Genomic DNA, 26,131 nt, shown 5'->3' with positions numbered 1-26,131 from the left:
ATTTAGAAGAGGACAGAGTATGCAAATAAAGACCCTTAAAGTGTGAATACCTTTGACCAATAATACCCCCATCCTAATTTATTATTAAACATAATAAAATATATAGGCAAACATACATTTGTACCAAACTGGGATAATAATAATAATGAAAATAACAACTAGCACTTAGTTCATGTTTACTCTATGCCAGGTACTGATCTAACTACGTTACATCTATTTACCCCTTCAATCCTTACACTAATCCTAAAGGGAAGATTCCATTTTGACACCCACTACTCAAAAGGGAAAATCTAGACACAGATCAAATAACTTGCTCAAGGTCACATGGAAAATAACTGGCCAAATAGGTCTGCTGTGTTTTACATAATACACTGCCACAGCCACTAAAAATAGTGTGTTCAAAGAAATAGGATGAAATGGAAAGGGGCCTATGATATATGAGTAGAAGTACAGAGGGCAAACCATATAAATAATTTTGATTATTGAAATTATACGTACATTCTCAAAATGATTAGGAGACAACTTAGCACATTATCGGCACTAGATATGCCTTGGTAGTAGTAGGATATTTTTTCTTCATTCTTTTTGAAAAAAATTATCTATAAATATGTATAGTGATCATTTGAAAAAAAAAGTCAAAACCCAAAAAAGATAGACATTTAGAGAAAGGGACAGCAGGCAGCTGAACGACATGGAACAGGTCAAAGCAATGTCAGAGAATCAATGCCCATCAACTGCCAACGCTCCAGCCACTTCCCAAGTGGGGGGTGAGGTTGGAGAGTCAGGGGTGCTGACACACCAGAAACTGTACAATCATGGCCATGTGGTGAACCCAGCCAGCAGACAGGTTTTGCTTAACCCAAAGTGTTTTATTAGTTTTGAGTTGGTTACTAGTACGTAAAAATAGGAGATTTAAACATTAGAATCCTGATATCTGGTTTCTCAGAAGATCTGGCCACACTGAGTCCACAGTCTGCCACAGACCCGAGCACTCCATCAGTCTGTTGGTCTGCTTCATTCATTTGGGTCATGGTTCTGACTCCTGGAGAATCTGAGTTCATGCCTCCTTTTATATAGGCCCTAGAGCTCTCATTCCTCCTGCACAGGCCCAAATGAGCATTTCTAATGAAAGCAAAAAAGGATAGGGAGAATGATCACAGAAGCAGCAGGGCCGGGATGCCTGTGTGGCTCACTCAGTTAAGCGACTGACTCTTGATTTCAGCTGAGGTCTGATCTCAGGTCCTAAGATCGAGGCCCACACCAGGCTCTGTGCTCAGCGCAGAGTTTGCTTGAGATTCATTCTCTGCCCCTCTCCACTGCTTGCATGTGTGCACATGCTTTCTTTCTAAATAAATAAATAAATCTTAAAAAAAAAAAAAAGTGGCAGGGCCAAATTTTCATCCCTGCCAGTAATTGCTGTGTTACAATGGGCAGGCTGCTTAACCTCTCTGAGGTTATATTTCTATAATTACTAAAGAGGATAATCAGCCCTGCCTCCTAGGAAGCTATAAAGCACTTCTGCTCAGGTAAAGTAAACAAACGGTGGTTGAGAGGAAAGCACAAACTCTTTTCTGGGACCAGTTTTTGAACTGTCCACGAATAGCAATTCCTTTAGCTTTTCCTCCTCCCTTTTTCTGGAAAAGAAAACAAGGGCTTAAGATTGCTGGCAGGAGCCACAAGATTGCTCCTCATAAGAAAAACTTTGCAACTCTTCCACTAAGAAAGGAGGAGGGACATTTGCAAGAAAAAATTAAGAAGGGGAGCATTTATAAGGCTAGGGCCCATAACCCATCAGTAGATGTGGACTCTCAGAGTCAGGGACTCTTGACTGCCCTTCAAGCACTAGCCTCAGACCTCCAGCTGACAGAAACCACATAAAAGAAACAGCTGGTCATGGCACCAGGTTGGAGATGTTTTCTTAAGTTTGTAACTTTTTAAAATTTATATTTTTGGGGAAAGATACTGAAAAATACCTAAAAGGAAAATCTCACAATTCCACCACTGCAAATTTATAAAACACGAAGTGAGAGTTTCCATGTCTCTAATTCTACTACCCAGGAGTAAATGCTGCTAGGAGTCTCAGATACTAAAAGATACTATCCTTTGATTATATGTCAATCTGTTTATACATATGTATCTATATACACTAATTTATTTTTAATGCAAAATAGCCCCATGTCATATATACTAGTCTGTAATCTGCTTCCATCTGCAAATGATGTATCATACTCATCCTCCCATGAGTGCAGACGCAACTCAATTTTTTGTTTATTGGTTTTACTGTTTTTATTTATTTTTAAATTTTTTTATTTACTTCAACCATTTAAATGGTTGCATATCATTGTATGGTATGGTATTAAGCTTTATTTATGGTAGAGTGTTAGTGATTTCTCAGACCACTATTGGGAAACTTTTGGATTATTTTCATTTTTTTTGTTACTACAATCAATACTGCAGTGACAATTGTTAAAAACAGTTTTATGAACTTGTGTGATTAATTCTGCAGAATATATTTCCTAATAGAGGGACTACTGGGTCGGAGGGTATATATAAATATATAGAAATATTTGTTTTTGTTTAATTTTTGCAGATACAACCAAATTACCTTCCAAAAGGTTATATCAATTTTTATTCTCACAAACAGCCTATGAAAGTGTCTTTTCCCCCAGATTCTCAGCAAAACTGCTTTAGAAGAAATGTTAGTACTTCATCCAGTAATTTTGGGTCCTGGCAATGTATTAGAATCAGCTGAGGAGCTACAAAAAACAAAAACAAAGAAGCCTGAACTCTGCCCCAGAACACTTACATCAGAATTTCTAGGAGTGGGACCCAGGCATTGTGAGTTGTATAAGCTTCTCCAGGTGACTCTGAAATGCAGATAGGGCTGAGAAGCCCTAAGTGCAACATTAGAATCACTTGGGCATATTTTAACACTCCCGCCCAGGTCCCAACCTGGATCAATTAGATCGGAATCTCTCGGGGTGGGAATGAGGCAAAGGTGATTTGCAAAGCTCCCCAAATAATTCCAATGTGTCACCAAAGGTGAAAACCACTAAGAGGTGACAACACAGATGGGCTGAGTGATCACTGAAGCTGACAGGCTAGGCTGGCAGGTGTGATGCTGAACTCCAGGTGGGATCACCCACCAGAGGGCTCGCTGAATCACCGGGCCCTAGAGGAGCAGCTAGGGCACACGTGGATGAGCCCTCCCTCTCTCCAGTGCTCCCTTTAGTAGTGCCCGCCCTGTGGCAGAGGTCCTACTCTTTGAAACATAAATTTATGGGAGAGCCTTAATTGAAGGCTTGGTCAGCCACCATTTTTGGTGGTCCAGGCTTTCTCTCTCTTTTTTTTTTAAGATTTTATTTATTTATGAGAGAGAGAGAGAGAGAGAGAGAGAGAGAGACAGAGAGACAGAGAGAGGCAGAGACACAGGCAGAGGGAGAAGCAGGCTCCATGCAGGGAGCCCGACGTGGGACTCCATCCCAGGTCTCCAGGATCACACCCTGGGCCGAAGGCGGCCCTAAACCGCTGGGCCACAGGGGCTGCCCCAGACAAACAACACACAACCCCACATCAGAATACTGGTTTCAGCCTGGCCGCATGTTAGAATTATCCCCGAGATTCCCATTCAATTGGTCTGCACTATGAAGTGGGTATCAGTATATTGCTTAAATCAACTTTATTAAGGCATAATTTAAATACAATGAAGTGCAGGCATTTGAAGTGTGTATAGTTCAATATGTTCTGACAAATGTGTACACCATTAACCACTGCTTGCATCAATGTATAAAACATTCCCTTTACCTTAACAATCCCTGTACTCTTTCCCAGTCACCGCCATCCACCTCCTCCCTCCACTTTTACCTGTTTAGAACTTCCCATCAATGGACCCATATACAGAGTGTACTCTCTGGGACTTGCTTCTCATGCTCAGCATAAGGCTTTTAAGACTCATTTATATTGTTTTATCAGTGACCTGTTTCTTGTTATTGCTGAATAATATTCTATTATGTGAATGTTATCACAATTCACTTTTTGATGAACTTTTAGGTTGTTTCTAGTTTGGGATTTCTAAAAAAAAAAAAAAAAAGTGTTTGAGAGAGAGTGCGTGGGTGCCTATGAATGGGAGGAGGCGGCAAAAGGAGAGAGACAGAAAATTCACGAGCAGACTCCCTGTTGACATTGGAGCCCAATGCAGGGCTTGATCCCAGGACCCTGAGATCATGACCTGAGCTGAAATCAAGAGTCTGACACTTAACCAACTGAGCCACCCAGGCGCCCCTCTAGTTTGGGATTATCATGAAAAGCTTTAATGGACATGCATGTACAAGTCTTTTAATGCGTACATGTTTGCATTTCTCCCATGTAAAACTATCCAGCAGTGGAACTGCTGTGTTGCATGATAAGCATATACTGAATTTTATAAAAAAAAAAAAAACCGGCAATCATTTTGAACTGATGAGTTCTACACACATTCCACACCCCACCACCTCTACACACCACACACCCACTTTCTACACACACCACACACCCATCCATGTGGCTAACACTATTGTATTTTGCAAAGGCTTTAACAACAATCATCTTAAAAACAGCTGAACATCTGGAGAATGCCCAACCTTGTTACTATGCAAAAGAATGCAAATGAAAAGCAGTGAAGTAACAATTTACAACCTATGATGGATTTATCAAAACATAAAGAAAAGAAAATAGCCCCATACTGATCAAGGTATCAGGAAAACAGTAATCTGGCTGCCTGCAGCAATATAGATTGCTAAAATTTTCTGGAAATACTTATCAATCTAGGAATATGGACCAGAAGTCTCAAAAATGTTCATAACCTTTCAGTTTGTGATCCTCTATTTGGAAATATAAATGAAATTATCACAAAGGAGAGAAGCAATATGAATAAAGATTCTCCCTCTAGTGTTATTTATTTCTAACAAATAAATGGAAATAACACAAAAGGTCAGCAATGAGGGCAATTATGGTATATTTATGTGTTAACATGTAACACCACATCTACTCAATACATTAAAAATGACAAATATGGTGGCACTTGGATGGTGCAGTCCGTTGAGCATCCAACTCTTGGTTTTGGCTAAGATCATGATCTCAGGGTTGTAGGATAGAGGCTGGCCTCTGGCTGTGTGGTCAACAGAGTCTGCCTGAGGATTCTCTCTCCCTCTCCCTCTGCCCCTCCCCCACTTGTGCAAACACCCACCCATACTCTCTCTCTCAAATAAATAAATCTTTTTTAAAAATGACAAATATAAAGACTACATGGTATCTCTCAAATACTCAAAGCATGAAGAGAAAGTGGCAAAACACACAACTTGATCACTGATTAAAACCATCTAATTATGATGGATGTAAATAGTGGGAGTACTGAAATTAATAAAATGGGTCATATTTTGGAAAGCATTGTCTATATTTGCTGCTCCTCATTCCTCCAGCTTCTTTCAGACTCACTGTAGTCAGGCTCTTGCCCTGAGTCCTTGTCCAAAGCTGCCCTCCCAAGTTGGGTCTATCTCAGTCATCTTGGTACATGATCCATCAGAAGTATTCAACAGGATTCAAGACCCTCTCTTTGACGTACTTCCTTCACATAGCTGCTAAGATAGCATGGTTTTCCTCTCTCCTTCCTGGTCACTCCTCAAGGTCACCACTGGTTTTTCCCTTCTCTGTATCCCCTTACTATATGAGGACCCCAAGCCTCACTTCTCAGTCCTCTTCTCTGTCTTTGATTTACTCCTTTGATGACCTCAGCTGGTTTCATGTCTTTAAATACTACCTATATGCCAACAACTCCCAAATAACTATCTTAGCCCAGATCTCTTTTCCAAACTCCAGAGTCCTTTATCAAATTGGCCAGCAATATCTTAAATGTGTAACAGACATGGAAGACTCAACATGCCCAAGCTCTTGTTTTCCTTCTAAACTCAGTTATCCTCCAATTTTTTCCATCCAGTCGATGACACTCCATCCTGCCAGTTGCTCAGTCTCCATGAGCATCATTCATTCCTCTTTCATGCTCCATATGCAATCTACCAGGAAATCCTATTGGCTCTACCTTGAAAATACATCCACATCTGGCCACTTTTTGCCACTTCCACCACTGTGGCCTTGGTCTGGGTCACTCGAACTACTGTAATCATCTCTCACAAGATTTCTGCTTCTGTGTTTGCTCAACTAAGGTCTATTCTCAGTAAAGCAGCCAGAGTGGCCTTTTTATGACATAAAGCAGATCATGCCACTCATCTGCTTAAAACTCTTCAAGGGCTCTCATCTCACATGGAACAAAAGCTAGAGCCCATAAGGCAGATCACCTTGCAAAATACCACCCCATCTATGCTCTGCAACTCTCTGGCCTGATGTTCTTCTCCTGGCTTCCTCACTCACTCATTCTGCTATGTGCACACCTGCTTCCTTGCCATTGCTGTGCAAGCTGAACATGACCATCCCTCAGAGTTCTTGCTCTATCAATCCTCTACCTAAAATACCCCCTTATTTCCCTCAAGTCTTAGCTCCTAAAAATCTCATTTTCTAAACCAGATCTTCTTTCTAAAGACTATCACCACTGTCCTTCCCCACTACCCTCAAATGTACCCCCACATGTCTCAGCTCACACTCTTTCTCTTTCTCCCATAATACTCCAATTAATTAATACATCAGCTTATTTATGTTATTTATTTTTTTTGGCTTTTCTGCTAAAATGGAAGCTCTATTAGGGGAAGAAACCTTGCCATTTTGCATTGTCACGTATCCCAAGTTCTGAGAACAGTACCTGGAACATGATAGGTGGCCAGTGAATATTTGCTGAATCAATGGATGCTAGATGGTGGATTTAATTTGTCCTATTTCTATTGGGTCTATAATGGAAGAAGGTAATTTCAGTCCATGAACCACACAAACACGGAGGACTGGTCCGAGTCCATTGCTCTGAATGCTTGGGCCTCGAGAGTCACACTCACTCCACCTGTATCACTGGCTCCATCTGCAGAAGTGGTGCCCTCCATCCAAGGAGAACAACTTCAGAGCTAAAGGCACCCAATAGCCTGATAGCTGGTAAAACTATCAGAATTCTTCCTATGGTGGCCCCCATTTACTCACCTGCCCATATACCCCATTTCTACCATCATCCTCTCAAGAACAAACTCTGCCACTGCCTGCTGCTCCTTCCTCCCTTCTATTTCTCCAGCAACTCCCAGAAGCACCTTAAAATCCCACTCTCGCCATCAGATTTTAATGAGGGGGATGAACTCAGCAATTAAACACAAGGAGAGGACTGGTTAGGGTTCCTGTGCATCAGTGTTTAACCCAGCATACCGTGCGGCCCTCCAAGCATTAACCTCATTCCCTGTACACACTCAATTAGGCATATTTACTTCTCATTATCCAGCATGCAATCATGAGTGCTAATAAAAACCTCTGCTACCCCCAACAATGCAATTAATGCCATTAGCTGTCTCTCAGAAACTCTTCTACACTTTGGTGCCAACCAAGTCTGCTCATTCATTTATTTAGTCATGAATTCATGCACATGTGCCCTTTCCTATTTAACAGAGGAAAAACGTGCACCTACTATGTGCCTTACCAAGCACAGGTATGGGACTGGAGCAGTGAATTAGATAATGTCCTGTTTTACAACAGGCAAATGGTTATACCACAGAGTGATGAGGGGCACAAAAGAGCATGGCCAGGTGCTAGTGAAACCCCAAGGAGGAACTGAATGGGGATGCACAACTCAAACCTCAGTTCCACCATGCTCTAGCTCTGAGTGTCAAGCAGTCAGTTTAGACTTCTAAGTTCCATTTATATGATGGGGATAATCATCCTAACACTCCATGGGGGAGCAGGGAGGATTAAATGAGATGATGACTATCAGGTGCCTGAGCACACTGCACAGAATGTATGTTCAGTGAACTGGGGTTTTTAGGATTTTGTGCTCTATTCTCAGCCCTCAGGTTTGGCCAGGCACATCCCATTTCATTCCATTCTCCTCTTGCCTGAAAGAACAAAGGGAACCCTACACTTCAGAAGGTTGAGAGTGAGACAGGCTTTGGATAAATGAATGGGGCAGCAAATTCCAGAGGGCAGGAAATAGTCCTGGCCGGGAAGTGTACTAAGGATAAAGCCCAAATATATATCAACTCTCCCTGGCAGGGGGACTGTGACCTGGGTTCCTCCACCTGTCAGACAATATGCTTGTCCCTTTCTCAATTTATTCCACCATCATAGTCCCAGAGACAAAGACACTAGGAATATTTACTCTGGATCAGGACACTTGGATCATGGACACAAAGTGAGGGTGGGCTGACTGGGTATGAGGGGCTGGAGGCGCACACTCATACCAATCCACTATAGACACACATGTATGCATACTGCCAGGGACATGTGGGGGCTCCAGCTGCTCCAAAATGGCCTGCCAGGGACAATGACACATCTGCCTTACATGGAAAAAAATCCGTATGCACAAAAATTGAGATATATATACATAAAAAGGATATATGCATATACACAAACATACAATTGGAACATTTCTGGAATGATACACAAGAAATTATTAGCAGTGGCTGTTTCTGTAAAATTGGGGAGCTGGCTTGTGAGCGGGGAGTTTTAGATTCTATTTAAAACCCTTCTAAATGGTTATTTTGTATGAGCATACATTATCTATCTATATCTACATTGACATCTCTGTCTAACTCTATATAAAACAAAACACAATCTGGCTTCAAGAATCTCTGCCGGGAGCTCTTTCAGACTTGAGGGGAGGGGTGTGGAGGTAGAGGGATGGAGTGCAGGATGGGGACGGGAGGCTGGCCAGGAACTTACTGGTGTTGTGGTCTATGAAGTAATCTCCAACCTGTGGGTCGTACGCCTCTTCCCATCCTAGCGGCAACTCATCACTAATGCAGTCAGCAAAGGTGAGCGGTTTGGTGTACCTGGCAGAGAGGAGAGACAGACTCCATCATCCCACAGTCCCCAAGGCCCTGCAGCTCACCGCTTCTCTCAGCCTCCCTGCTCCTCTGGGCTGGCCCAACGGAGCCACAGACTCCGCACTGACCCCAGCCCTGCTGTCCCCCTGGCCCCCCATCGTCCCAGGAAGGTGAGTGCATGGCTGCAGCAGCAGGTTAGATCATCCAGGAGGGAGGCAGGGAAACCTCATTCCAGTCCCCACTTGGCCACTCATTTGGGAATGATTTGAGCAAGTCACCTTCCTTCCTTCTTGGGGGCTCTGTTTCTGTATCTTTGAGAGGTTTGCAGAAAAGGGTTCGAAGGTCAAGCCTTGCTCCTGAACTTGGACTCCAGCCCTCACTGGCTTCTTCACTGCAACTCACTTCCCCACCCCACCCCCAGTCTTCATTCTGGCTCTAGTTCACATTTGTCAAGCCCACTTGCCCTCTGGAAAGCTGGTTTATAGCAGCATCTAGAATAGCAGATGTTCCAATCCTATGAATTTGGCCAAAAGAAATATTTATTTACCTCCTGATTAGGTTCCCAAATGCTGACATCCACCACTGTCCTTCCCTAGACAATCCAGACCAAACTGATCTTTTTAGTAACAGCTACTCTCTAAGGCCCCATTTTGGTGTGCAGTGGTGGTAATCATCCAACTAAATGAACTAAGGCCATCAAGGTGGGAAAACAGTGCAAACCATTGGTCAAGCATTTCAGCCAGACTGCAGGGAGTCACCAACCTGGACAGACAGCCAGTCAGCCCAAGTGGCCCATCCAGAAAGCCCTTCTGGTCTCTCCCACGGCTGACACTTCTGAAAATACATATTCAGATGTCCTCCTTCTCCTGTGTGCTCCCACCTCTCCCAATTCTGGAAGTCCAGAAGGCTCTGTTTCATCACTCTCAGGGTAAAGCAGTAGGCTGATGACCACAGGCCAGAAGGAAAGAGGACTGGAATAGGTCTATGATTCCTAATGAAGACCTTCCCTTCCAGGCCTCAGGAAACTGCCCTCTCTCTTATACTGTGCTATCTCCTCTCCTATACCTACTCTTAGTCAGACTTAAGCAAAATATATGGGGAGGAAAAGGAACACTTGAAAGAGCCCCTGATGGGCAGGATGCAGTGATTCATGGGCTACCATCTATCCAAGTCAGGTAGGTCGTGAAAAACACCTCCTGGCTGAATAAGTGGAGAATCCAAAAGCTTGTGTTAGTAATTTGCTGCTATATTGTGAGAGACGATGAGGATGAGGCCAGAGGTAACTAGGATATGCAACAGACTCTGCTCCGTCAAATAAAGATTCAGTAATCATCACTTATATTGGCTATGTGGGTTTGGCCACTTGTTCTCTTTGAGCCTCAGTTTTTTTCTTTCTTTTCTTAAGGGAGGTGGGGAGGATAGGGCAGAGGGAGAGGGAGAGAACCTCAAGCAGGCTCCATGACCAGTGCAGAGCCTGATGCAGGGCTTGATCTCATGACCCTGAGATCATGAACTGAGTCAGACACCTAACTAAATTAGTCACTCAGGCGCCCCTCATCTAAATCATTCTTTCTTTCTTTCTTTTTTTTTTTTTTTAAGATTTATTTGAGGGGGAGGAGGGACAGAGGGAGAAAGAGAATCTCAAGCAGACTCCCTGCTGAGCACAGAGCCTGATGCAGGGTTCGGTCTCATGACCTGATGCCTGATGATGATGATGCCTGAGCCAAAATCAAGAGCTGGATGCCTAACCAACAGAGTCATCCAGGTGCCCACCCCTCCTCTTCTTTAAAGATTTATTTGAGAGAGAGAGAGATCAGTGAGGGAGAGAGAGAGAAGCAGACTCTCTGCTGAGTGCAGAGACCCATAAAGGTTTTGATCCCACGACCCTGAGATCATGACCTGAGCTGAAATCACTTAACCGACTGGGCCACCCAGGCGCCCCTGAGCCTCAGTATTTTTACCTGACAAATGGGGATAATAGTAACAACTGTCCAGGCTATTGGCTAGGTTAAATAACGTCATATTTTAGGAGCATTTAGCACAGATCCTGGTGTGAATGAATGCTCAGAAAACATTATTGTTATCTCTGTTCCCCAGAAGGGAAAATTGAGGCTAGAAAAGACTAAGTACGATTCTCCAAGTCAATGATGAACCTGGAATCTCAAATGTGTCTCCAGAGTCATGAGCTAAAGGGTTCTCTTGGATTGATGTTTTCAGTGTACCTCCTGAGCCCTGGGGAAAATGCCAAGCCACTGTCTTAGAGTCAGAGGAGGAATGAAATGGAAAAGACACACAGGTGACAGGGACTTTCATCGGCAAGGAAAGCTCTTCATTCAGGCACAATTGTGCAACTCTGGATAAAGTTCCTGCAAACTGTTTTCGGCCCACACTTCCTGCCCACCCCATGCCCTACCCAGGCTTCAGAAACAAAAAGGCCATGTCTCATAGCACCTCCTCATCCTCCGACTTCACCAAGTGGTTTGTTCTCTCTTTCTTACAGAGGATGAAGATCAGTGACCACCAAAGAGTCAAGTCTCGTCCAACATCATTTGATACAACAAATCTCTGAAAGAGCCTCTGAAGAAAAACCACACATAGGCATACCCCTCTGCAGAGAGTCACTCTCTTACTGAGGACAGAAGAATCTGTGAGGGAACGGGCATGCTTGAATCAAACCTTCCTTTCTGGTTAATTCCTCTCCCCGCTTCTGCCCTGAAAGCTCTGCCTGCCAGCCTGGCTGCACAGACAGGAATCCTATTATATATACTGTTTGCAACCCAGAAAATCAAGAAGATATGTCCCTTCCTGACAGTTCCTCTGGGATCAGTGCCTTTCAAAAGTCTTCCCTGGGGATCAATTAAATGGTTTCATCAATGGTTCATCTAATAAGAGATTTCTGTGTCCCCCACAAACAAATAAATATTTATGGAATGGGTGACTGCAATAATGAATATGTAGGAATGAAAAATAATGATGTATTGTCCTATATTTTGCTAAAAGGGAAGGATGCTCTCAATAGATCATGAGAAAAACAACACTGTTGAAAGAGAACATCTACAGGATACTGTTATGGTATATTTTGTCTAAAAATGTGTGTTCACACATGCATGTGCCTGTGTGTGCTTATGTGTGTGTACAGAAGAGAAACTGGGTGCTCACTTCGGCAGCACATATAGATGGGAAACTGGAAAGATGTACATAAAAATATCATCTCGGTCCAGGGGTTTTAATGTAATTTTTTTTTTACTAATTTCTCTGTAATGTTCATATATCAGTATAATTAAAATATTTAATAATGGCTAAATCTAGGCTTAGAAAGCAAGTTATATATGTCATGTTCTCTCTCCGGATAACAGGCACTCTTATCCATTTTACAAATGAGAAAACATTCTCAGTATCACACAGTTAGTAAACCTCAGAGCGATAACCTAAAGCCACACTACCTGATTTCCAAACCTAGGCTTTGCTAATAAGAATTAACAAGACCAAGTGAGTCTCAGAACAAACTGGAACACAAAGTAAGCTATGCCAGAGATATGGATAATGCCTCTCGACCTTCAGAGGCAAGTCTGAAGTAGGCAAAAGGCACTGGAGCTTCAGTATATTTGTACCTTTAATCATCGGTGTCTTGGTACAAAGAGTTCAATACACTTGGATCATCCACAGCTTCTTGATGAAAAGATAGTCAAGTGTTTCAAAGAATCTAAGTCATCGATATTAGTAATTCACTGAACTCTTGGTGAGGATGGAGGCTGGAGATAGGACAGGTCTGAAAGTACCCAAATGCATCACTTTTCCAGAAAACCATGAACTCCACTGAGTGTTCCAGCCTTAGATACTGGGAAGTCAGAACTGTGATAAATGTTAGCTACAAGGTTCAGATATGTGACTGCCATGAGAATATGCCACTGAGATGCTGACTTCCACTTATAGGGAACACAGACATTATGCCCATCAAGGATAAAGAAGAGTGAGTCAAGAGGACCCAAAGTCAGAAGGAGAGGGCATGAGGATAAAGGTAGGCTCTGGTTTGATATTCAGGGTTCCCCTTTGATGCAATCCTGGGGGAAAAGCCAGAGGGCTGGTAGCCTAGCTCCCAGAGCTCTTCCATGGGAAAGAGAAAAGCTGAAACAGAAAACCTTCTATTGGAAGACTATGCAACTTACAAGAAATCTGGACAGCAAGATTCTCTCTGGAACAAATGCCAAGAGGGAGATGAATTATTCAGTGTGCCGCAATGTGTCATTCAGAGAACTAGGATGAAGAGAAGTGTTTTTAGCTGCACAAAGATTTAAATACACACACACACACGTATATATGCACGTGCACACATTCACTCTTCCTGCCAGAGAGAAGAACGGTCTGTTTAAACCAGTCCCCTCTGGGAAACTGTGGGTGCTTCTCTGGCCTACAATGTTTCCCCTTGGGCAAGCGCCAAGAATGTGGGCTGGGAAGAGATGTCCGCTTTCAGATGTGGCCCAGACTTGGGGGCTTGCCTGGAACTCCCAGCCCCCATTCTCCAATGAAGCGATTCACCCCATGTCAGCTTCAGGGCAGCCTCCAGCCTCTGTGTCCTGGACTAACGAAAACCCCAATCATGAAATTGAAATGCCCCAAATGCTGGAGGCGCGAGAGGCAGGGAGGGAAGAGGGCCAAGCAAAAACTAGTTCTGCCTCTTCTTAATTACCAATCTCTGAAGGAACGCAAACATTCCTGAATGTTTCACAACAGGCCCTCCTGGAAATGCGGCCCGGATGTGTCACCTTGGAGACCAGTGGGTTCTGCCAGGATCACCCTGTGGGGAGCACACTGGCGCACCTGTCCGGCAACACAGGCCCCTTGGCCCCCTCCCGGCTCCCTGTCACTTTCCTATGGCCTGTGAGAGCGGCTCCCGGCCTGCCATGGCCAGCACTCGGTATTCAGACGGTGCATCCTTTCTAAGCAGCAGCTCAGAGAAGGGACGCAAGAGCTGCTGCCAAGTCTAACACTGGCTGGTGATTCTCCGGGGGCTGAGGAACGCGTAACCTATCTTTCATGTTCCTGTTGCTTCCCTAGCGATCCGAATGCTTCCCACAGTAACCTCTTTATCGCCATCCAGCAGAATGCTGGCCCCCAACCGGGCTCTCTCCGAGGCCAGCTGGGCGGGATGGCTTCCTAAAGGGCCCTCCAGACTCCAAGCCAAGAACTGTCCAAACTTTCAGCTGAACCTCTCGTCCCACCCCGGCACAGGGGGCCGGCCTCGGCTCCTCTGCCCGGGGGTGTTTCACACGCATAGTTCCCATAGCTTAGATTGCACAACCCCTAACTTCGCAGCCCCACCTCCAGGCTGCTGCAGAGAAGGGCCGCATTTCCAAGCTACCCTTTCACCTTTTGCACCTTGAATGCCGGGGTGGAGGGCAGGAAGAAAGTGCAATATTTGAAGCTCTCCTCCTTTCCTTTAATGAGTTCTGTTCAAACACCTTTACCTACACACCTGACAATCTGGGGGTGACAAAAACAACCATCAGAGAGTTCGTTAGGAGGACTGCACACAAAACACAGCTGAAACTTCATAAACGCCAACTGCAGAGGCGGACGAGACAGACAGGGACCTGCCCTTACATTCTAGTTGAGAGACACCCCAACCAGGAAGCAAGCCACTGAAGTCATGTCATGTCAGAGATTCACGCTCTTTAGAAAAATGCAACATGGTGGTGGGATCAAGGGCAATGGGGGTGGGGCATGGGAGGGAGGGAGTGTGAGAGGAAGCCTCTTGCAGAAGGTGATTTTTGGGGTGGGAAGCAATGGGAAGGGCCAGTTGCAGCGGGATGATTTTGGTGAGTTTGATGAGGGGGGAAAAAAGCCATGTAACATCTTTCTGTTATAAGTGATGAGTGGAGGCACAGGGACGCAGGGGATGGGCTTCCGTTGTAAGAGCTACCCCTATGCTATGCTGTAGGAGACCTAGAGAAACTCCCTGCCTCACCCTCTGCTTTCTATCTCTCTCCCCCATTTCCAGCAACAAACATTTACTGCATGGACACAACCGCCTAGTCCCATGCCAGACACCATGAGGGCTCTGACATTTGAATAAGCCTTATTTCTGCCTTTAAGGGCAGCGGGTCTGGCCAGGGAGCCAAGGCTTGCCCTTAAAACAGCCAGTGACCCATCACCATGGCATTTGGTGATTGTATATGAGGTGGGGATGCTACCTGGGGCTGCAGACATAGGAAACTAGAGGATGTAGGGATGGTTAATAAGCTGCTATGTCAGCCATTCAGATGTGAAAGGCCAAGGGGTTGGGAGACTGGAAAGACTGAGGCAACAGGGTACAGTCAGGAAAGGCTGGAGGAGGAAGGAGTCCAGGCAGGAAGGATAGAAGACAGTGGTCCATATCACGGGTACTGGGGAGACAGGTTAGCTGCTACCCACAAAGGCTCAGGATCCCATGCTGGTCTGAAACCCATGTCCACCTCTTCTACAACTATGGGCATGTTACATAATCTCTTTAGGAGGAGTGCCCTTCTCTGTGAAATTTAGAAGTCCCAATCTCTTACGGGATGAGCACTAGGTGTTATACTACATGTTGGTAAATCAAACTTCAATACAAAATATATTAAAAAAATATATAGAAGTCCCAATCTCATAAGAGTGTGGTGGGAATTAAATGAGATAACCCATATAAAGTGGCCTAGCACATAATACGCCCTGAGTAGATGTGGGCTGTTAACGTGATCTGTTGAGAGGCTGTGTGCTCCATGCATCCTGAGAATCCGGAGAATCATGTCCCCTTTCATCTTAGGTGGTCAGATATGTAGTGATCCTCATCAGTATCACTATTCACCCCCAAGAGATACCCCATGGTGGTTAATACCCAGGCTCCAGAGCCAGCCACCTGCATCTCCATGCAGGCACTGTTACTTACTGTTTGTCCTTGGGCACGAACCCTAACCTGCCTGAGTTTGCTTCTTCGTCTGAAAAGTGGGGATGTTCAGAGTGATGACCTAGTTAAAATGAGCTGTGCTGAGCTCACAGCACACAGGGCTCAACCAACATTAGCTGGTATCAGGAGTTGGAGTTTTCTATCCTTACTTCCATGGTGGAGAAACTGAGGCAAAATAATTGTCCAGGTGAACAGCCAATACGTCCTGTGATTTTCTCCATGGACTCCTTTCCTTCCAGGGGCTGGGACCATATACGCTTTCCCTTTTTGGAAATTAAACCAGGAATTAGGAGACAGCAGCTGGAGTGGGTTTGGCTCTCATGATTGCTCTCTGGAGGAGGTGTTTACACCAGGAACTTCTAAACTCTCATTCTCTTAAACATTTCCCTCCCTCCTTCCACTCTTGAAACACCTATCTCAACATTCTGGTGTTTTTACCCCAGATCTCTTTGCTTCCCTACTTTGGTTGATCTGGTTTACCAGGAAGCTTTCTTGGCTTGGTCACTCCCACTCCTGGAATTCTTTTATGGGGAAAAGAAGAGGAGGGAGCAAGCTAGAAGGAAGATTCCAGACTGTTCTCCAGGCTGCCCCCTTCTCACACACACCGGTGGCTCACTCCCCCTGCTAAATCTCATCTTTGCTCTGCTTTCACTGAGTTCTTGGGCCAGCCCCTTCCTCGGCCTCCATCCCCAGGTTTCTATGTCTTTCCATTCCCTAATTCCCTCCAGCTCAGGGACACAGTGGTGAATCTGTGCTGCTACCGCTTTGTGTACCACTTGCTGGGATTTAAGATTACGGCTTTGAGAACCAGGTAATACATTAGAGTAGGCATGGCCAACTGACAACTGGAAGGCCAAATTCAGCCTACATTCTAGAGTTGCCTGTTTGCCTATTACAGTGCTTTGTTTAAAAGTGGAATTGGAATGACTTTTGGGGGTAGCACTTTTTTTTACGATTTTATCTATTTGAGAGAGGGGGAGAGGGGCAGGGGGAGAAACAGACTCCCCTCTGAGCAGGGGATTCGATCCCAGGACCCTGAGATCATGATCTGAGCCAAAGGCAGGTGCTTAACCAACTGAGTCACCCAGGTGCCCTGAGGGAATAGCACTATTATTGCACACGGTATCTTTGCTCTATAACATGTTACTCCAACTTTTATATTACCAAAAGGCAGCATTAGAATAGTAGCTAAGAACACAGGGTTCTGGAGCTAGACTTCTGGGTCTGAATCCAGGCTCTGCCATTTTCGAGCTGTGTGACCTTGGGCAAGGCATTTAAACTTTCGCTCAGTTTTCAAATTTGAAAAAGAGGGGAAAAATAATACATTTATTAAATACTCACTAAGTGCCAAGAACTTCTCCAAGCACTTTGTGGACATTAACTTACTTGGGCCTTATAACAACCCTTTTGGGTAGGTACCTTTCAGACCTACTTCACAGCATTCTTTGAGAATTAAATGAGATAATGCATAAAACAGACTTTAGAATACATGAAATAAATATGAACAACTCATTATTATTTTCATTACTATCCAAATGGGGCCTCCACTGCAGAAGTACTAAAGAATGATAAAACTGAACAGGGCATTTAGAATCTGACAAACCAACCCCCTTGTTGTACTGATAAGAAAACTGAAGCACAGAGAGAAAAAAGTTGTTCAGAGCCACACAAGAACCGAGTGGCAGGGCTGAGACTAAAACCTGGAATCAACCCCAGGCCTGCATCACACTCATGACACCAAGAGATCAAACCAACCTGGTGCTGAGTTCAGCTCCGTATGAAATGCAGTGAGTACCTGAATATCCTGCAAGATATAGTTACTGATAGTATTTTCTGGGCTAACAGGCCCTATGATACTGAAAGAAGGACCACGAGGCGAGAACCTGTATATAACTATGAAGCTCCCACTCATGGAGAGATAAGGCTGGGAGATGGGCTCTTCCCTTTGTCCATTTCCTCATTGGAGGGTAATTTCCTGAAAGCTCAGCACCACAGCAGAACAGGGCACCTGGTATACATATCTGTCCATCACCTAGCTCTACCCCAGCTTCAACCTCATTCCTGATTTGAGAGTTAGGCTAAGGTGGTTCTGTGCCCTACAGACAGGGCCAGCTCCATCCTTCTTAGCTGTGTAAACTTAGTCCATTCTTTCCCCAGCTCTGAGCCTCAGTTTCCTCAAGGTATAAAGTAGGAAAATCTGCCTTGCAAGATTCTTACATAGACTAAATGAATTAGTACATGGGAATGACTCAACATAGCACTTGGCATAGAATGCTGGGTAGGAATGCAGAGTTCTTCTTTCTGTAGTCAGGACCCTGAGGGCACTCAGCCCCCACTTTTTACTCCTTCCGGTCTGATGGGCTAAGTTTCCAAGGAGTTTTCCCAGGTGCTGGACTGTCCAGGAACCTCCAGCTCAAAGGACAGAAGCCACAGCCCATCCCTCCCTGGAATCTGATCATTCCTCTGTTCCTTGAGCTCTATCTTCACCTCACCCATCTAGGCCTGAGGAGCTGGTCCTTTCTAGAAGGAATTGGCCATGATGGCTTCTCTGGGATCCTGCTTGACTTGGGGCCCCTTCCATGACAGCACAGCTTAGAGCACTGGAGGGGAGTGACAAGATCTGGGTTTGAATCTTAATGCTGTTACCAGATTAGCCATGCCCCTGGGTTTCCTACCCTTTCTGGGCCTCCCATCTCCCAAACAAGAGAGCTGGAATATGGTATCTCTGAGGACCGCTTTATGGTTTTTGCCTTCATTAATCTACTATTTGGCTGCCTATCTCAAAGGTCAAGAGCATTGTGAGGCTGCAATGAAACAATAATGAGAATGTTTTTTGCTGAAGGCCAATTAAGAATGAGGTGCTGGACCATATGCTCCCTGTAAGAGAAATCATTTCCTTTATCTTCATAACTTTACTGTGAGGCAGGTACTTGCCACCTTCATTAAACCAACAGAGACACCAATGCTGAATAGTAGTAGTAGTAGTACTAGTAGTAGTAGTAATGATGATGATGATGATAATAATAATAATAGTAATAATAATAATAGTCAACAATGCTAAATTTCATTGAGGGTATACAAAGTACCAGGCACAATTCAGGCTCCCTTACGTAGATTATCTTTCAATGATTCTAAGCTGCACATTTAAAAATACGTTTTAACATCCCTGAAATTGGGCTGTGTGTGGCCACTGCTTACTGACATCTTACAATACTGTCAGTGATGGAGGTGTCCCTGCCTGTGTACAGACATCAAAGGTATCATGGGTTTGGATAAAATCCCAGAGACAACAGTGGAGTACTTTCAACCCCTAGGAGCCAAATGGTGGTGAGGAGGGGTTAAGGAGGCAGTAAACAGACCCGTTTAGCAACATTCCCCAAGTAGGAGTGCAAAGTAGGCTAGCTCTACATGATTGCCACGCTGGCTTCAGAGCCCAGCACCTTTGAATTTCTCAGTGGGTCCTTATAACAAGGCTGTATCACCAACACTTTGAGGGTAACAAGGATGCTATTCAAAGCACAGACACCAATAATCCTGAGTTAAAAAGTAACTCCAAAGAATTGGATTCATGACACTAATATAATGCTGTATGCTAACCATACTGGAATTTAAATAAAATAAATTAAAAGAAAAAAGAATTGGATTCTGAATAAGATGTTGTTTTAGGAACACTGGAACTTTGTTTATCCAGTTGGATTTTTTTCTTTGTATGCATAAAAGCACTAGATGAGTTTAAAAAAAATCTAAGTTTGAAAGATTTATTGCCATAAGTATGAGATAAACATTTTATTTAATTTCAAAACATTGGGTTATAATTTAATTCGTTGCTTTTTACCTTTCTTAGTGGCACATAAAATAATGATGCTTCTTACAAAAATAAATGTTGTGTTGATTTGTAATAACCCCAAGCTGGAAATAACCCAAATGTCCATTAACAGTTGAATGGATATGGGGCACGTGGGTGGCTCAGTCAGTTAAGCCTCTGCCTTTGGCTCAGGTCAACATGATCCCAGGTCCTAGGATTAAGTACTGCATCCAGCCCCCTGCTCAGTGGGGAATCTGCTTCTCCCTCTCTCTCTGCCCCTCCCGCCCAACTCATAAGCTCGTTCTCTCTCTCAAATAAATAAATAAAATCTTAAAAAAAAAAAACCACAAGACAATTGAATGGATAGACACACGTAGTGTGTGATATAATGGAATAGTACTTGGTAATAAAAAGGAACAAACTGTTAACACATGCAACAACATAGAGGAATCTCAGAAACATTGTGCAGAAGTCAGGGAAAAAGAGACTATACTAGATGATTCCATTTATATAAAATTCTAGAAAACACAAAATAACCTATAGGGACAGAGAGCAGATCAATGGTTGCCTGGGGATGCTGGTGGAGAGAGAGAAGGATTCCAAAGGGGTACAAAGATGGGAATTGTTATGTTGATTATGAAGATGGGTTCACAGATATACATATGTATGTCAAAATTCATCCAACTGCACTTGATTGTAAATACATACAATATAGTGTGTTTCAATAATCAATTTCTCAATAAAGTTGTCAAGAAAAAAAATAAAGAAAAACCTTGTATGTGATACAATAGAATCTTAATTTTTTTGAAATAATTTATCAGCTCCATTTTCCAGATGTGGAAACCGAGGCATAAGGAGGTGAGTTGGCATACCCAGGAACACTTGGCCAGTTGAGAGGTAAATCCAACTGGCCTCAATCCCCAGCTCTGCCACTGAGCGACTGTGGGTGGCCTTTCCCATCTTGGGGCCCTATTTCACCAACCCCCATGAAAGAGGACACAGTGATTGCTAAGGAACTTTGCAGTACTGAGTTTCCAAGCCTGTGTTCAGTACTTGTCCAAGGTCTTCTCCAAGGTCACATGGCCACAAAGGAGAGGATCTTCCCTCCAAGTTTCCCGTGTCCATACTCACTCATTCTATGAGCACCCCTCCTGACATCTCCTTATTGTATACAGCAGTGGTTCTCAATCATGAGTTATATCAGAATCCTCTGGAGGGCTTGAGAACTCACAGATGGCTGCAACCCCCCTCCATAGTTTCTGAATCAATAGGTTTCTGATTCTGGGTGGGGCTAAGATTTTGCATTTGCAACAAGCTCCCAGGGGATGCTGATATCACTGGTCCTGGCACCATACCTAGGACCCACTGGTGTACAATAGCATCCTCTACCTCATAACTGCAGGGACTTTAAAAAATGGTATCCACCCCCCCCAAAAAAATGGTATCCAACCCTGTGGTCAAGAAATGCCTCTCCTTCTCTATCACAGCTTTCTGCCTCCCCGGCCCACTCTGCAGGACCTGGTCATGGCAGCTCAGTCTCTCCCTGAGCACAGCCCTGTGGGCAGGCTGTATCAGCCCTTTGCTAGTGTTTGCTGAGCTCCTGTCCAAAACAGTGTCTTGCCTGAGGTCCCACAGGCAGTGAGCACAGAGCCAGCATTTGGATCTGATTCAGGAATTCAGGTTCTCAATCACTTATCTGCTCTATATGTAAAAGGCCCTCAGTGAGCATCATTTTTTTTCTGATTTATTTCACATTAAACAGCCCCTTCCCTTTGCATCCATTTGTAGACAGAAGGCCAAACAGAGCTAGGGGCTGGGATAGGGGCAGTTGGCATACCCTGGCCTATTGGCTCTATAGGACCTTGGTTCTGCAGGTGCAGGACTAGACCACAAAGTCCACTAGCCCAGGGTGCCTCGGTGGCTCAGTTGGTTAAGTGTCTGCCGTCGGCTCAGATAATGATCACAGGGTCCTGGGACTGAGCTCCACATCAGGCTCCTGGCTCAGCGGGTTGCCTGCTTCTCCCTCTCTGCCTGCTGCTCCCCCTACTTGTTCTCTCTCTCTCTCTCAAATAAATAAACATTAAAAAAAAAAAAAGCCCACTAGCCCTATCTCTCCAGCCATCAAGGGTCTTCTGGGTGTCCTTTGTGTCTTCAGATTGACACCTCTTATCTCATGCTGTAACCCACACGACTCGTCTCACCCCAGGTCCTCCAAACTACATCTCATTACCTCTTGCTGCCCTGTATGCAGATATCAAGGGCTCCAAAAACCTGGCTTCCAACCTCCCCTTTTCTCCAGGCCTTTCCACCAGGACCACTGGAAGAAGCCTTCTTAAAGCTGAGCCATGCACTTCACACTAGAGGTGACCTACCAAAGCCCTGGGAGGACATGATACTGTGCACCTCTGCCCCCACCGCTGTTCTATGGGCAGCAAGGTCAGGGTGGTTTCTTGGGTTTCCTGGGTTGGCCACCTAAGCAAATAGGGCCTTCCTGACATCTTTCCTGGACATTGGAGCTGGCTGGTCTAGGAAAGCACAAGTCAACCCAGCCTGGTTATGTCTGAGAGTCTGAAAAGCTGCAGAAGCCCAAGTGTTCATGGACTGCATCACAGTGAGCAGACTGATCTAGTCCAGAAGCTCACCTTGTCTGTCCATCTAACTGCTACTTCCTTATTTTCCAAGATCACAGAGGACTATAGTAACTGACTATAAAGGAGCTCTGCATAGGAGTTGAAAAGGAAATGGTTTTCATCTCTGAGAAATATGACTTTCTTCAAGGGTTTATTGTCCTCCCGCCATTTCTTTTTAAAGAAGAAAATAAATGCGTTGTTCCCTGAAGGGAAGCCCTACCTGCAAGTCAACGTTAAACACCAAAGTGTTCTGAGCTGAAGACAGCTGAATTAAAGTCAGCAGTGAAACAAATAAGCAATTAAAACAGCTATTTCAGGAAGCCCTGGAAAGCAGCAGATACAACATGAATTATTCATTCATACTGCCAGGATGACTTCTGGGCATTGTCTTCTGTGCTCTGTTCTCTTGCTCTTATTCATGCAGCCATTCAAGCACAGAGAGGGGACACAATACCCTGGCCCTGGGACATGGGTGCCTGAGCACGCACACACGCATACACACACATACCCCACGAGGAGGCCAGGTGGCCACTCCAGATGGTGAGCCACACGGAAAAGAAACCCACAGGTTGGCAGCCACCGTCAGCTCCAGTGCCAGGGGAGAATGTATGAATATCCAACTGGCCCAAGAGGATTGTGGGAAGAGGAAGGGAGAGGGAGAGAGGTGTCAACAAAAGATCACCTGTACAGTACAAGAGAGACTGTGTGCAGTGTTTCTAATATTCCACAAGCTTCCTAACTGCTCTGGGATTAATCTGTGGGCTTCAGAGGCAATGGGAGGGATCTGAAACATCCGCTGACCCCCACACTGAGCCTGCCCGGGCTCTGGACATCAAACGATACATCCAGCAGGCTTGGTGGAAGGGCTCCATCTGGATTCTGAAGTCATCTGATCTCCTCGCTGCCTGACTGCAGGAGATGCTCTGCTATATGTCTTATACCCACCCAGATGGCCTTGGTCAAGTCCCTTCTCTTACTCGGGCCTCTGTTTCCCCATCAACGAAACAAGGAGGATGGACTCCATCTCAACCAATTCTTCCAGGTCTGGTATTTCATGGTGCCATTTTGACGTGAAAATTGAGTATCTAAAGGGTGACTTGCATGCTCCTCTGCAAGGACCCGTGTCAAAACCCTCAGAGAGTAATAACACCAGCACATCCTTGGTACCTTACATGTATGACCTGTCATTAAGTTCTCACAGCAAGCCATGTAGGTAGCTCCTATGATAATCCCCTGGCATAAATGAAAGAAGAAAAAAAAAAAAAGGACACAGCCTCAAAATCAATAGGAAATAGGTAAACTATACAGCGACTGAATGTTTGGTAATAATCATTTGAAGCAACTGTTTGAGGCATATACTCACAAAGCCTTTTGGATGATAGAGGAAAGAGTGCTTATATTACAGAATTTAAAAAGGAATAGAAAAGCAGGGTATAAAGTGACTACAAGGAAAAATGCCAAAATGTTGACAGTGTTCGCCTTTTGGTGGTAGGGGTAATATTCAGGGATTCCCACCCTCCCCTGCTGCTTTTAAAACCAGAAAAAGACAGGAAAAAAAAACCCCACTAAAAATACCAAGTACATTTTTCTACACAACTTCAGTTCTTCTATATAGAACCTCTTACTACCCCTTCATAAAAAAAGAAAAAAGAGTCATTCCAAAATGAACCCTAATTTTCTTCTTAGGGAAAAATTCAAAGCACAGAAATGTATTAAAACACTGAAAGAAAACAAGCACCAACACTAGTTACACGATCTTTGCTGAGAAGCGGAGCCATGATGCAGAGTGGAGGCCAATGAGAATCCCACAGGGCCCTGGGCCGCTGCCGGGAGAGGAATGCACTCAGCCCTCCTGGGGCCTGAGGACCCCAAAGAGACCAGCCCAGGAGGCTGTCTAGGGGCTGATGTGAAAGGACCTGACTAATATTTAGATCTTGCCCACAAAGGTATCTATCTGGGTCGACAAACACAGAAAAATCCCAAACCATTATTAATCACCCCAAATTACAACCAGTTAGGTTTTGCAGGAGGAGCGCTAGTGGAGGGTAATAAGTGTGTGTGGGGGGGGCAGCTTGGGATATTTTATGTCAAACAGAAAGCTAATGGGGATCAGACCAGCCTGTACAACACAAACTGTGGTAAGAATACTTATAGAATACTCAGCCGTCGAAGCTATTAAAACAACTCTCACCCACGCCCCCGAACCCCTCTGCCTTGACAAGGTTCTCACTCAGAAAAAACGGCAGCTTCCTGCTCCTTCTGGCGAGGACATGGCTTTAAGACCATTCCATGCATAGTCCATGCTATTTCACACCCTCCATGCCTTTCTGTTTGCTGTTCCTGCCGCCCAGAACATCTTTTCCTGGGCACCTGTTGATCTAAAGCAGGGTTCAAGAGTTATTTCCTTACCACATATGTCCTTCCATTGTTTCTGTGTTTGCCACTTCTATGAGTTTTACGAGGGCCTGAGCAGTGTCTTATCAATCATTGTAACCTCAGCATCTCACATGAGTGAGCACCAGGTGAATGCTCACTGAATGAATATATGAACTCACAAAAGAACAAATGAAGAAGGAAATATTTTATTGGAATTCCCAGCAGCGTTCACAGCTAGGCCTCCTACCTTCCAAGTTTTGCTTGTCCTATCAAAGGGAAATTTGCAAATGAAGAAATACTTCAGTGTCCTCAAAGTACTTCCGCATGCTTGACCTTATTTGATTGGCAAATAACCATTAGGACAACAGCATCCTGACCCTCATCATCGCTCCCCCATTTTACAGATGAACAAACAAGGCACGCTGAGACTTTCCTAAACTGACAGGGCTCCCGGGTCCCTGGTTTGTGCCAGCATTGGACATAGGCCATCTGCGCCCTGGCCCACTGCTTCTTCCCCTCCACCACCTACTCTCTCAATAGGTCTCCTTCCTCATTCCCAGCTGGTAACTGGAGAAGTGTGAAAACAGCCAACTCTCCTTCCTTGGGGAGTACCTATCTCACTGGGGAGCAACAGAGGCCTCCAGTTCCTCCTTCCATTTCATTCTCATTAGTATAATCATCAGCATGCAGAAGTGAATCTCTCTCTGGCACAGGCCTTCTGTGACCCCTGGATAGTCTACTCAGCAGTCCTGAGTAAGGGAGCTGACACTTGAGGGTGGGATCCTTGTGGATTGTCTGGGTTTCAGTTATTGGGGAGCAGCTGCTCCATCATCACAGATAATCCCCCGACCAGAGCAGGGTGTGGGCCAGGGCCTCTCCCAGCCCAGCTGACATGAAGGGCCCTTGCCTGGCAGTGATGTGCTACTATTGCTTCTTTTTCACAGACACCAACACATAAGAGCCTGGAGCCCACCTAGGTCAGAGGAGAGGGCAAGGCCTTTGGGACCACAGAGAGCTGGGTTCCCAGATGTAAGAGTGTCAGACTTCCCTTCTGGGGGTCCCATGTGGCATATTTCCCAGCGGAACAGGGCTCAACAGTCGAGTTCCTGTGTTCCTTCTACTTTCCCAATATGTCCCATCTCTGTATTTGCTTATGGGCATGTTGACTGTCTGTCTTCTTTTCCACGTAAACAGAGCCAACCTGCCTAGTTCACTGCCACTGTCTTACTACAACAGAGTTAGTTCCTATCTGCTGAAGGAACGAAACGCAGAACTTGTGAGTGTCCCCTCCTTTCGAAGGGAAAAGGTTTTCAGTTTGTGGGGGCTTTCTTCGGGTCTTTTCTTCCCCCTTTCCCTCCCTCTTGAGTAAAGTCACTGGGCCCAACATTTACAGAGCCAGTAGCAGCACCATGAAAAGAAAGAATCCCAGAGGCATAAAGGGCCTGTTACAGGCTCACCC

General features: G+C 44.8%; 1 protein-coding gene across 4 annotated transcripts in view; it reads right to left on the bottom strand.

The window, feature by feature from the left end:
• Positions 1 to 26,131, bottom strand: part of WWC1 (WW and C2 domain containing 1) — a 154,371-nt gene that overhangs the window by 74,840 nt on the left and 53,400 nt on the right. For all 4 annotated transcript variants that reach the window (XM_055324794.1, XM_055324796.1, XM_055324795.1 and 1 more), the window contains exon 2: positions 8,836 to 8,945. In XM_055324794.1, the coding sequence (XP_055180769.1) occupies positions 8,836 to 8,945 (110 nt within the window). The remainder of the gene's footprint in view (positions 1 to 8,835; positions 8,946 to 26,131) is intronic.

The sequence above is a fragment of the Nyctereutes procyonoides genome, unplaced genomic scaffold (genome assembly GCF_905146905.1).
Source record: "Nyctereutes procyonoides isolate TBG_1078 unplaced genomic scaffold, NYPRO_anot_genome, whole genome shotgun sequence".
In the NCBI taxonomy this organism is placed as follows: Eukaryota; Metazoa; Chordata; class Mammalia; order Carnivora; family Canidae; genus Nyctereutes; species Nyctereutes procyonoides.
This window is presented reverse-complemented; position numbering and strand designations above follow the sequence as displayed.